Source organism: Cyprinodon variegatus, unplaced genomic scaffold (genome assembly GCF_000732505.1).
Source record: "Cyprinodon variegatus isolate N-32 unplaced genomic scaffold, C_variegatus-1.0 Scaffold143, whole genome shotgun sequence".
In the NCBI taxonomy this organism is placed as follows: Eukaryota; Metazoa; Chordata; class Actinopteri; order Cyprinodontiformes; family Cyprinodontidae; genus Cyprinodon; species Cyprinodon variegatus.
In genome coordinates this window covers 675,349-687,901 of record NW_015150596.1, presented here as the reverse complement: position 1 = coordinate 687,901, position 12,553 = coordinate 675,349, and the positions used below count along the sequence as shown (strand labels likewise).

The 12,553-nt window shown below is 36.2% G+C and overlaps 2 protein-coding genes across 2 annotated transcripts in view; one reads left to right on the top strand and one right to left on the bottom strand.

Annotated features, from left to right (window-relative positions):
- The first annotated feature begins 2,958 nt into the window (after positions 1-2,958).
- Positions 2,959-4,691, top strand: LOC107086119 (C3a anaphylatoxin chemotactic receptor-like). The gene is made up of 2 exons (XM_015376876.1): positions 2,959-2,983; positions 3,154-4,691. Exons 1-2 carry the CDS (start codon positions 2,974-2,976, stop codon positions 4,230-4,232), a joined length of 1,089 nt encoding a protein of 362 aa, XP_015232362.1. The 5' UTR covers positions 2,959-2,973; the 3' UTR covers positions 4,233-4,691.
- A 4,120-nt stretch (positions 4,692-8,811) lies between these two features.
- Positions 8,812-12,553, bottom strand: part of lin37 (lin-37 DREAM MuvB core complex component) — a 6,726-nt gene continuing 2,984 nt past the window's right edge. The window contains exons 8-9 of the mRNA XM_015376910.1: positions 12,321-12,391; positions 8,812-10,610 (exon numbers count right to left, since the gene is read on the bottom strand). Coding sequence (XP_015232396.1) covers positions 10,523-10,610; positions 12,321-12,391 — 159 coding nt within the window. The 3' untranslated portion in view covers positions 8,812-10,522. The remainder of the gene's footprint in view (positions 10,611-12,320; positions 12,392-12,553) is intronic.

Below are 12,553 nucleotides of genomic sequence, written 5' to 3'. Positions count from 1 at the left end.
CCAGGTTTCTGTAAGGCAACATAAATGTATTTAGCTATCATAAGTCAAGTCATTAACTAAGAGAAATTTGGAAGAAAGAGATCTGTTAAATAAACCAAATGTAATTGTTAGATATTATATTTATTTCAACAAACAAAGAGGGTCAATAATACAGATTAGCTAAAACAATATTGCCGCTGGTAAGTTGTATTGCTGTAATGTCAATAAAGGCTTTTCCATCTACTACTGTAAATGCTGTTAATAAATTGTGTTTTTAGTATTAGTTTTTTTTTAATGGGGGGAGAAGAAGAAGAAATGGTGGAGTTACGAAAAAATTCTAAAGAAAAAGGATTTCTATACATTCTTATTTTGAATTAATCATAAAATACCAATCACCCAGAATATGTATTTCAATTTTCTTTTTAACCCCAAACCCACTTCCAAGAGGGAATGCCTATTAAACATGTGCGAGAGCATGCACAAGCCCATTTCTTCTTGTGCATGCTCTGTATGAAAGTTGCTGTTCTCATAGTTCGTACAAGGTTACTGTGCCCAAATGTCTGCCCTAACCCATAAATCCATCAATCACTGTGTAGAGTAGGGGCTATAGTGGACTTTATAGCAAACTCAGTTAACTTATTATTCGGATAGATGATCACTGCTTTTTGCTCCCCATTGGTCACGTAACTCCTCCTCCGACGCGCCGTACCTGCACCATCTATCTTATTATTCACTGTTGTCAGGTAGCGACAGCCTATGGCCACAGTGGGCCATTGTGACAGCAACTCCCATAATGCTTTGCGAGGAGAGCTCTCCACACAAAGCATTCCAGGATATATCTGCCTCTTCTGAGGTCCTTCTTTTCTTCTCATACACTTTGTAGACACTTTTTCTCTTATGACCCTCAGCCATTCTCAAAGAACCGCCTTGAGAAAGGTGAGGTTCAATGACTGTCTGAAACCGTAGCTCACCAAACATATATGCACGAAAGTGCACATGCGCAGAAAAAGATAGCTAACAGGACAAGCAGGTAGGACGGCCTTACGTGAACATATCACCAGAATGACTGACAATTAGGAGGACCACTTATTTAGATTATCCATTTTATTAAAGGTATAGATCATCCTCTATACCTTTAATAAAATAATCATGTCTCGATTGAATTTATGAAACACATTATTACAGTGGAGTGGGCTTTAATTTTGGAAATTGAAATAGAAATTGAAAGGTAGGTACAATAAAAGGATGGAAATCAGGAAGTGAAATACAGAACCAACCCAGATTGTTTAGCTTTAAGAGAGAGAAGTTTTTCAAGTAGGCTTAAGCATGAGACACTAAGGGTTGGCATCAGACAATATAGTGCCACTGTACAGGTAAATCGTATAACTAAGGCGATGCAAACAGAGTGCAGTATTAACTCACTTTATGGGAAGGGGAATATGAAAAGAAAATCATTTGAAAAAAATTAAACATGAATCTATCAGTCTTGCCATAACTAATTGTAATTATTGGGGTAAAACTAAAGCTTTGCTGTGGTGAAGCCCTTATAAATCAAATCTTTGAGAATCTACATCTACCCTAACTGTCAGATCAGTTTGATTCGGCATCTATTGATACAAATGAACACTAAACAGAGTCAGGACCTCACAAATTAAAATGCACAACTCTGAGTTTACAGATTCGACATTTTGCCGCAAAACGATAACTATTCTGACTACTATTAAATTCTACAACAACTAATGGAAGAAAAAAAACTTAGTTACACCAAAGTCTATTTCCCTTAGGGATCAGTAAAGTATTTTTTTAATCAAAGTAAAATCTGCATTACAAAAACATAAATTACACTTTAGAAAGCATCCTCTAAAACATTGGCAATGGTTTTTGGAGGGTGTGACCTGATGTTCTAAACTAGTAAAACATAATTTGCACATAGTTAAAATATATTTATGTAAATTTTTTTCACTCAAATTATTTTTTCTCATTCACCCCACAGAATGTAATACATAATATTCTACATGTACTAATCAAACAGCTTTGGGGAGGACCAATATGGAATTATTTGGTTGAGAGTTGGTTCAGCTGTCAGTCTGTACCAACTGCAGGAGAATTTATTTACAAATAGTAAAAACTTCCTTTTTATATCGCACTTTTTACAGTGCTGCTTTTCATTCTATTTCAATGGCTGCTTTGCATCACAGATAGGGTTGGAACCTCTCTCCAGTGGAAGTATTACAGCAAAGTTTCAAAGTAGCAACAACATGCTTACTTGCAATTGTGTAATTTTAGAGTTTAGATAGATAGATCAAGAACAGCTGACTGGATGATCTGTTAAAACAGTTTTTAGAGTCTTGACTCCTTTTATGTTCAGACTTTTAACTGGATCGTTTTGCCAGAATTTCCCTGTAGTAAGCTCCACCCATCTTCCCATGAACTCTAAACTATTTGTTATTGCTGCTAAAGAAAAGTGTCCTTCATGTTTCATAGTATGGTTACTGTTAATTTCTTCACAATGCACAGCATTAGACAGAAGGTCAATCTTGGTCTCATCTGATCAGCATCATCTTCCTTCCTCATTTGTTTGTTGCAAACAGCATGTGGGACTTCTTAATGTGTCCTCCTCTTTAAGTCCCTCTCTGGGGTGCTAAACTTGCAATTATTCTCATTTATACTTTGTTTACTAATTAGGTTTTATTTACAGTAATAAGGGTAAAGTAGGCCAAAGGATGCCACATTGTCCTTTCCCCTTCCCAGTTATGTTGGTCAACCAAATAAAACTAATCGTAATCAGATTACATAAGAGAACAAAAATCTGATCTATTTTCAATCCTAAATTAGATATTTTTTTACACCTGAATATGCTGTTCAGTTAGTTTACTCCCATCTGTACAGTTTCATTGGCAGGTTTGTGAACTGAGAAGGAGGAGTAACAACACAGCAGGGATCAGATCTCAACTAGATCAGTTCAGAGTGAATGCAGACTCAGCTTCAAGCAAAATGGAAAGTGGTAAGAGCCTTTAGACATACAAGTTATTTATTTCATTTAATTCTTTGCTAAATTTTCATTAAAGTAGATATTTAATATCAGAAATGTTGTTAGGTTCTTTTAAAACCAGGTCTCTTCTCCTGTGCATTTTGGTTGATGTTTCTTAAACCATTTCTATTTTTACTCATCAGGTAATGGAAATGGGACTTCAGTTCATTCATCTGGACTGAATATTGTCAAGCACATCAAAACCTTCTCATTAGTCATCTACTGTGCAATCATTTTGGTTGGCACCGTAGGTAATGGTCTGGTCATCTATGTGACAGGCTACAAAATGAAGAAAACTGTCAACTCTGTTTGGTTTTTTAACCTGGCTCTGGCAGACTTCCTCTTTACAGCCTTCCTGATTTTTACAGCTGTCTCTCTCTATCAAGATCACCACTGGCCCTTTGGAAACTTCATGTGCAAGCTCAACAGCTTTGTGAGCGTAGTCAACATGTTTGCCAGTGTCTTTTTTCTGACAGTCATAAGTCTGGATCGCTGCTTGTCCATCTGGGTGGTGGTGTGGGCACAAAACAAGCGCACCATCTTTAAAGCTCAAGTCATGAGCGCTGTCATCTGGTTGGCTGCAGGGATCTGCAGCGCACCTTCTGCTTTCTTACGTACAGTGAAAGAAGAAGGCAATAACACCTATTGCACTTACAATATTACAGAGAAACAAAAAACGAGTCTGTACACATTCCGCTTTTCTTTGGGCTTCCTCGTTCCATTCGTTGTGATACTCTTCTCTTACGTGGCTATAGGTATCCGTGCCAGGCGTCTTCAAAGGACAAGCAAACGGAGGTCTCAGCGAATCATTTTCGCCATAATTTTTGCATTTTTTATTTGCTGGTTTCCCTTCCATGTTTTGAGCTTCATAGAGTTAAAACCCTTAGATTCTCTCATGAGACTTGTTCAAATTGGAGGTCCTCTTACTGTATGTCTGGCCTTCATGAACAGCTGCCTAAACCCCATCCTCTATGTCTTCATGTGTGACGAGTTTCAGAAGAAGCTCAAGCAGTCCATATGGTTGGTTCTAGAAAATGCCCTGGCAGAGGACCACCTGTCATATGTTGGATCCTCCCGCTCCTTATCATCGTGGATTCCAAGAAAGTCTGTTTCTACTACCCCTACTGGTGAGGATGACGCTAAGACATCCATGACCTTAATGGAAAAAAAACGGACCCACACAAGGAGTTCAGGGAGCACAGAGGAATCAGCCTCAAAATGACTGAAAGCGAGAGGTTGAATGAACCGCACTGAAGAGCTCTGGACAAAGTTTTGATTAAAAAAAAAACTGTAAATTTGTGCAAAGACAATGAAGGAATCTATTTGGATTAATGCTTGTTTGTCCTTACTTGTGTAAAAAATGTGCAGGTGTTTTTGTCTGTGGTTACCTAGAAATCTTGATATATTTAACAGGAAGTCTGATAAAATCACAGAGACCCCTTCCCTCCAGATTTATTTAACAAATGTAACTTGAAACCCTATGTGGGTGTGCTGTGGCATTTCATTCTACATATTAAGCTTTCAATGAAATTACTGTAAATACTGTGAATCTTTGTATGTAATGACTCATTTACTTCAAAAACAGATTGGATATCTCTGGCTTTTTTTCCCACTCATGTACCTGCATATTTAACAATGACTGTATTTCCATGTTTCTCTGCTGCGTCGCTAAAGGTTTCAAACGAGGCTTTTCAACACAACTGTTCGAATTTCCAGCAATTAATAAAAGTATTCTGAAAACAATGTCTTTGTTACACTTTTAGCTTTGATTTATTATCTTATAAATATAACAAAAAACACGACATTGAGAGTTCTTTTTCTTTTTTTTGGAACCAAAGCAGTTGGAGTAGGTAACAAACGAACCCTGTAAACTTCTATGTGGTTTTTCTACACGTACACCTTATCAGATTCACAACACTCAAGTTGCAGCTCTTCGCAGACATAACATTCTGCACGTGTGATTGAAAAATAACTCCTGTGAGCACTGAGAGCTGATATGCAAGGAAAAAAAAGGTTTATTTGACTCTGCAGAGGAGTACAACACATACAGCTGAAACTGTTAGTGTGGGTCTGGTGAGGTAGCTGCCCACCCCTGCATATAAAGAGAATTCTCAGACACGAACATGGAGTCTCCCCAAGAGAATCACTTCAGTTCATCAAAGACATGAATTTAGTCAGATAAACATTTCAGACAACTGTTTCCCATTAAAACCAGAAACAGTGAGGACATGTTCATCTATGATCCTTCTTATCTAAACTAGGGAGGAAACTTCTTCTCAAACCTCCTTCCTTTTCCCACATCTCAACATAAAGAATGGAAAAAGGCCTCTAAATAATCACCCCTATTAAGGCAGAGAAAAGGCACACTTTAAACATTTTATCTCACAAATAGGCCAAGGAAAAATACGATTCCACAATCCTCTCAATTTTGTTTGACTATTACAGAAAGAATGCATTCTTTGAAATAGTATGGATTTCATCATTCGCATTACAGAACATAAGCCATGCCACTATTGTGTCTATTGAAGAAATATAAAGGAGCAAAATAAGGTCTGTGCTGACTGTTAAACACAAGCAAAGAAAATATGCTATTCATTCCATTCCTTTTTGGCTATGATACAACTAAACAATTATGTTCCTTATAGGGAGCTTTATGATTGGTTGCAAACCATCCCGTTTAAGAAAACGCATTTGTGTGTTGATGCACATTAAGGGAGTCTCAAAAATCCACACACAAATGCAGTGAAGTTTAAAGACTTCTGGTACTTTGTAATTTAATTTATAATTGTTTATGGACCAGAAATACTTTGGTGAATCTTGTTCTGTACATGTGTGGATCTCATCCTGTGCATGTATGAAACACATAGATGTATTTGTGAAAACTGAGACAGATCTAGATCCATAGTTCCCATCATTAATATTCCACTTTATACTGAGGTGCAATAACTCACAAAAGGTAGATAAAATGACAATATATAGTCATTTCAACAATAGGGTATATGGTGCTTTACATCAATTAAAACTTTCTCTTAAAAGATTTAAATCGATATATTTGTGATCTGTTTTAAGCATTTACTGAACAGATTATGGCGTAAAGAAAACTTAAATTCAAAATCCTGTTGTACAGAAAATCTAGAATATAACCATAAACCAAAACAAGAAAATTTTAATAGAGTTATACTATGTTATGACTCAATATTTGGGAAGACTGCTGACTCGACAGGTTTTACGCAGACAGTCATGGACATTTTTTGCATGAGAGGAAAGTTGCATAGGGCACTATATCCCAAAACTTTAATGTAAAGTTGAGTCGAAGAATGACAGGTATGAGAATACGATTTGTAGGGATAAACTTGAGATAATTGTGAAATAAACTCAATTTAAGATTTTTAGAATGCTGAATGGGACAACAGTCGGTGCTTTTAGAGCCTCCAGACAGAGATATCCACATCATGGGGTACAACTGTCACAACTCTTGCCTTCCCCCACTTCTAAACCACATTAGACAAGTCTTTGCTGAGCAAAGGAGAAGAGAAAGTGGACTGTTACTCAGTGGTGGTAAAAGTTGCTGACTTCATAATGACTTATAGAAATATACAACATAAGCAAAAACATGCTGCTATGAACGCATTTTGATGCTGTTTTCCAGCATCAAAAGTTATCCAACAGCTAAACTGTTCTTACATTTTCATATTATGACTAAGGCGGCGTGGAACTACGGAGTGTCCAAGCATAAGACTGTTTTGGAAGAGGTTCAAACCCTTTTTTCCTAAAAAAAAATATGAAAGAAGGAAAATTAACATTAAAAGGTACCCTTAGTCCCTGTACATAGGTGTATGCATTTTGTGGTTGCAATGGCAACAGGTAATAACTATGAATGAAGATGTGTGCAGACACATGTTAACGTGTATATCTACGTTAATTTATTTGCTTAAAAAACTAGTAAAAACTGAGTAGTATGGACTTACAACTAAAGAAGAAATCAGGAAGATTGTTGGTGATAAGGACTAAAGGAAAGAGAAAGGCAGGGTACATGCTAGAGAGGTCATCAGTCCATTGCAGGGCAACACAGAGACACCCAACCATGCACACACAAAAACGCACACAACTAAGGACAATTTAGCCAATTAACCTAATAATCATGTTTTTGGACTGTGGGAGGATGCCAGAGTACCTGGAGAGAACCCACATATGCACAGGGAGTACATGCAAACTCATGCAGAAAGACCCTGGACCTTCCTGGACTCCAGGACAAACTATTTAGCCTAACACTTAAAGCTATTGCAGCTTTTTTATTCTTTTTTTTTTTGTATTGAAAGCCACACAAACTGTTTATTTTTAACACGTGTTTGTCTTTTAAGAACCAAGGTAGCAAATTGTTTAAAGATAACACACAATACACTTATATATGAGTACTCCCATAGAAGGACTACTCTGTAATAAATCTAATTAAAATTACCCATACAGGAAAATACTGAATAAAACACTTGATAAATCTGTCTGGAAAACTTAACTGGAACTTATCAAATAAATTTTGTTCACCAATTTATAACAATGACAGCCTCCGTTTTACAGATCAAATTTATTGGCAGTGTGCACACGCTATACAGGTCTTTATCTTACAGCAAACCACACTGGTTAGTACTCGACTTCCTGTTTTCAAGCTAGACAATCCAACCTGAAGAATCTGATCAAATACTATACATGTGCGTTGAATATTCAGGGTTAAATATGCATGCACTAAACTGAAACACATTGGAGGTTGACTGAATTATGAAATAAAGTAAATTACATGTTTACAGCATCTTTAAGTGGAGTAAGAGAACTTTTGCAAGAGAGTCATTGCATTACCTTGCAGTCGACAGTACAGATAAAAGATACCTTTGGTGAGGTTAGTACAAGAGAACCCAAATTGCAAAAAACAAAACAAAAACAAAAACTGCAAAGAGGCAATAAGCAGCACCATTTGCTTACACAAACTGGTGAGAATTAAGAGAAATCAAAACCAAAATTCAACAATTCAATTGGTTCAAGAAACGTTAACTGATACCAAAGCAGCTTTGTTAAAGATAATGAATGCAAATCTTTGCTTTTGGGGGGATTCCCCACTCGCTGTTTCTCATTTATGTTAAACAGAAAGGGAAGAAAAAGTTCCAAGAGATAAAAATCATTACATAACACCCGTGCATTTGTTAAATATTTAATCAACCATCTTTTTTTTTTCTTTCACTTTTTTTTTTAAACATGAGATGTAATTTTGTCATTACACTCTATTGCAAGAACTACAATGAAATGGCACTTTTTCCAACACCAGCATAAAATCTACAAAAGACAAAAATAACTATTTGAAAGAATGAACAAATAAAACAATGAAAATGGTTTAAAAAAATGATAATAAAAAAAAAAAACAATAAAACATACATTAAAAATACCTAACTGTAGAACTGCACATTAGCTGCATTGTGTAATACCTGTTTGATTCTGCTATTCTTTTTAAAAGAACGCTTTTTCCGCAGGGTGAAGATCAAAGTTTTGTTTAACAGAAATTTCTCTCCAAAGGCTAAAATAATAAGTGGTGGTTCCTGAACATTTTTAGAGGGGTAGTCAGTCAGGGACAATTATGGACTGGAGAGCGGCCAAAAACCAAAACATGCCAAAACCAGTTTAGGATCAATGTATATTGAACAACAAAACAACAGGAAAGTGAATGTTCAAAACATCTATATTTTCCAAACAAATCTCTAAGGACGGACCCAATTTTCTAATAGCTTCCAAAAAGCCCCCTAAAAAAAGCTACACACATCTATATATATATATTGATGCTGTTTAATGTATGGTTCTACATAATATATTTAATGAGTAGTTATTCTTTTTAATTATATAAAAGACTGAATGCATAGACAAACTCTCCCACATCAGATCTATTTCTTTAAGGACTGTTAATCCTCTTTATTTGTAGTATATTGTTGTCATTCATTAATTGCTGTATTTTTGTTGTCAGTTTTTTGTTAACATACTACCTTTAAATGTCAATGTAAGACATTCCACATGATCTCACTGCTGCCACCTGCTGGTTTAGAGGAGAAGTGCTTGTTGTAGTGCAGAGGTGCTTAAGTCCAGTCCTCAAGACCTGCCATTGTGTAACTTTTAGATGCATCTCTCCTCTAACACACCTGAATCTAAAGGTGCAATCCCCTCATTTATCTTAGCAGAGTTATGGTAATGAGGCACTTATTTGATTCGGGTGCATTGGGGTGCAAACAAAAAACTTGCAGGAGAGTAGATCTTGAGCACACCTGTTCTGGAGGTAGTGAATTACATCCAACTAGGAACAAACATGATAATATGACTAACCTGATTAATGGAGGCATCAACAATCGCCTGGATCAAAGACTTCATTACAAACAGTTTGAGATTGAAGGGAAATCTTATTTACCCATTTCTATGCGTAAATGGTCTCACCATTCATTTTTACTCAGTACACCTCCAAGTTCCAGTGTGAGACTGACTCTTGTCATATACAGAAGCACCCATTTCTTGAAAGTCTTTGGTTGTAAAGAAAGGGGAACTGGAACTAATTTGTAGCATGGTATGATTAAAATCATCTGAGCCTGAATTTAAATTCAAGATAAAGAACAGTTCAGACTATTACCATCATGGAAGGAGAAGTGGAATTGATAATACTGCAAATACCAGTGTTCCTGGACAACAGAGTAACTGGAGACGGAACTGTGAAGTCATCCACAATAAGGGACAAGAGCGGACTGTAATCTTAGGTCATTCAGCATTTGCAGCAAGATTCTGCATGTTCTATATATCTGCTGTGGAGAGTTTTCTATTCTGATATAATCCACTGGGGTAGCAGAATCAGAAAAAAATGACTAGCTAATAAAGAACAGCAGCTCCAGCCTGGGAGCTCCTCTAAAACTGATTTTATAAAAAACTAAATCAATATTCCAAAAATTAGCATCCATTTCTTCTGACTTTTTTTAGTCAGAGGTTTCTCCAGACCCACTGCAATAAAGACCGGAGGCAGACAGGATCTCCTTCCTCCAAGTGCGTATAGCCATTAATATCTATAACTTGTTCAAGAAAGTCCAAAATATGAGTTTTATCAGCATAATTTTTTGGGGGGATGAATAAGATATTTTTGTATTTGTTTGAAATACACCACAATAGACTTAAATCATTTTGGAATTTATTAGGAAGTATTTTTGAGCGTTTGTGAAAAAAAAAACATACAACCTTCAATGTAATTCATTTAGTCATTTACAGTTTGTTTGACCAAAATGTTCAACTACTACATCACACTTCAAGAGAGAAAATAGAACAATCAAGTTTCTGTAATTTAAAGGGCATAAATTCTGATAAGGTTCAAAGTTCTGCTGCTGTTTTTGCTTTTCTACTTGTCTGCGCTGCATTGCAGACTGTATGTTATGAAAACATTAAATCCATGGCTCCTTTCCCACATTGGAGATTTCATTGAGCAGCGAGCAGCGGTGAGGCAGGCAGTCAGTTGTCATACAGCTCCTTCATTTCCTTTAGAACCTTGATGCTGTCACTGTACCTCAGCTGGTTCTTATTGGAGCACTCCTTCCATCTAAATGAAAGAAAAAATAATCTAAATAAAAAACAGTATCATATGATGTACATTTGTTTAAAAGTTTATTGTGATTTATTTAATTGTTTTTCATAGACATGGTTTTTGTTTCACCAGAAACAAGCAGGCTTTAAAGCCAACCTTTCTCAACCTACTTTAGGTTAAGTCACAACTAATATTCTGTAATTCATGTTTAAAGTGTAAGATACAGTACAAAAAAAATGGTTAGCCTAACAGAGTTTAGCATTTAAGTCTCCTTTCTTCCCCTCTGCTGATTTCAGTTACTATATAACTATGAAAAAAAAGGAGCTTTGTGGAAAATCTGAAGAATTTTCAAAATTAGATTTTCTCCCATGAAGGAACTTCGTCACTTATGATGTGTGGACATCACATGAAAACTATTTTGTTTAAAAGATCCTCATGTGTGAGCGACTTGTTTCTCAAACACGACGTTAAAGGCGTCAGAGTGAACCAGCAAATTTGAGAACACGGAAATGAAATCAACAGCTTAATGAAAAGGTCTTTAACTAGCGGCTGTGCTAGTTACTGCAAACTCTACTAACCTATTTCTCATATATTATTTACCTTACACAGACTACGATCCTTGCATCGGCTTCATCTGACTCATAAATTATTTTTTAAGACTGTTTCAAGTTTTAAGGGACTTAAAACTTTAAGGGAGTAGGCGGGTACACTCAGGTTCCCTAAAAAGAGGTGGACAGTGACGCCTCATTTTTTTCTTAAAATAACTGCTTTCTTTACCAGATCTTGGATAAGCAGAAAACGATCGGTACATAAACCTGATGTATTTGTGTGTTTTGAACTTTGTTTTCCTTTGTCTTTTATTCTGTGGTTCAATCAGACCTCCTATACTCACTTATTACAGACAGCTAGAGTAAAGATGGTGGAAATATCCATAAGCATCGACACAACACTGCTTTCTTTTATATGTACATCCTATTTCATAAAATATGTGCTGTGGGATTTGTCTGGAGCTGGGCTTGCCATCTTAGTTCCAGTGAAAAAAAAACTCTTGACTGCTTCAGCATAACAAGAGCCTTTAGATAATTCCAGTCCGCCAACTTTGTAGGAACAGCTTTAAACGTGGCCTCTTATACTGTGGACCGGTGCACAAAGCAAGGTCCATACAGGCAGGAAGTAGTTTGGTGTGGGGGAGCTTGACTAGCTTGAAAGGAGTCTGCTTTTGTTGTTAAATCCAGGAAAGCTTATGTTCTGGAGATAGAGGCTCAGTTTTTGTTTGATATTGAATTTGAATGATTAAAAACTGCTGATAAAGAAAAGCTGCTAAACAGCAACATTGCTAGTAATGTGCCAGTAGTCTGTGATTTTAACTTTTCGATGGTGATGGCATTGCCAAAGATAGGACACTTGCTTCTCAGAATGACCATACATGCTGGGGAGTTAATACTCAGACTGTTACTGATCTTGAGACTAAAAGAAGGAGTTTGAAGTGGGAAGTTTATGATTTATTGTTTTTTTTTTTAAATCACATTTTAAAACACTGCTACTTTCAAATAAACAGAAAAAAAAAACTCAAGAGCAAAACTCAAAAAGTTATTAAGTGAATCGAGGACTAAGGTGAGTTTTCACATATGGATGAATCTTTCTTGAAAAAAAAAAAAAAAAAAAGAAAAGAAAGAAACAACACAAAACCCAAAATCTAGATAATCTAAAATATAGAGCACTTACTTTTGTCTTATTTTTTTCCAGCGTTCCATGTGGTCACTGATTAGAGCTCCTGATACAGGGACATCTGTCGACTGGACAAAGACAATCTTTAGTCTCACAGTATCTCAGCATCATAAAGTATCTCACTAAAGTGAAACATCCCCACGTTTCTTTTGATGTGCTATTTTTTTGGGGCTAGCATTAAAGGAATAGTACACCCAAAACATGATTAGCCTTCATTTTCTACTCACCCC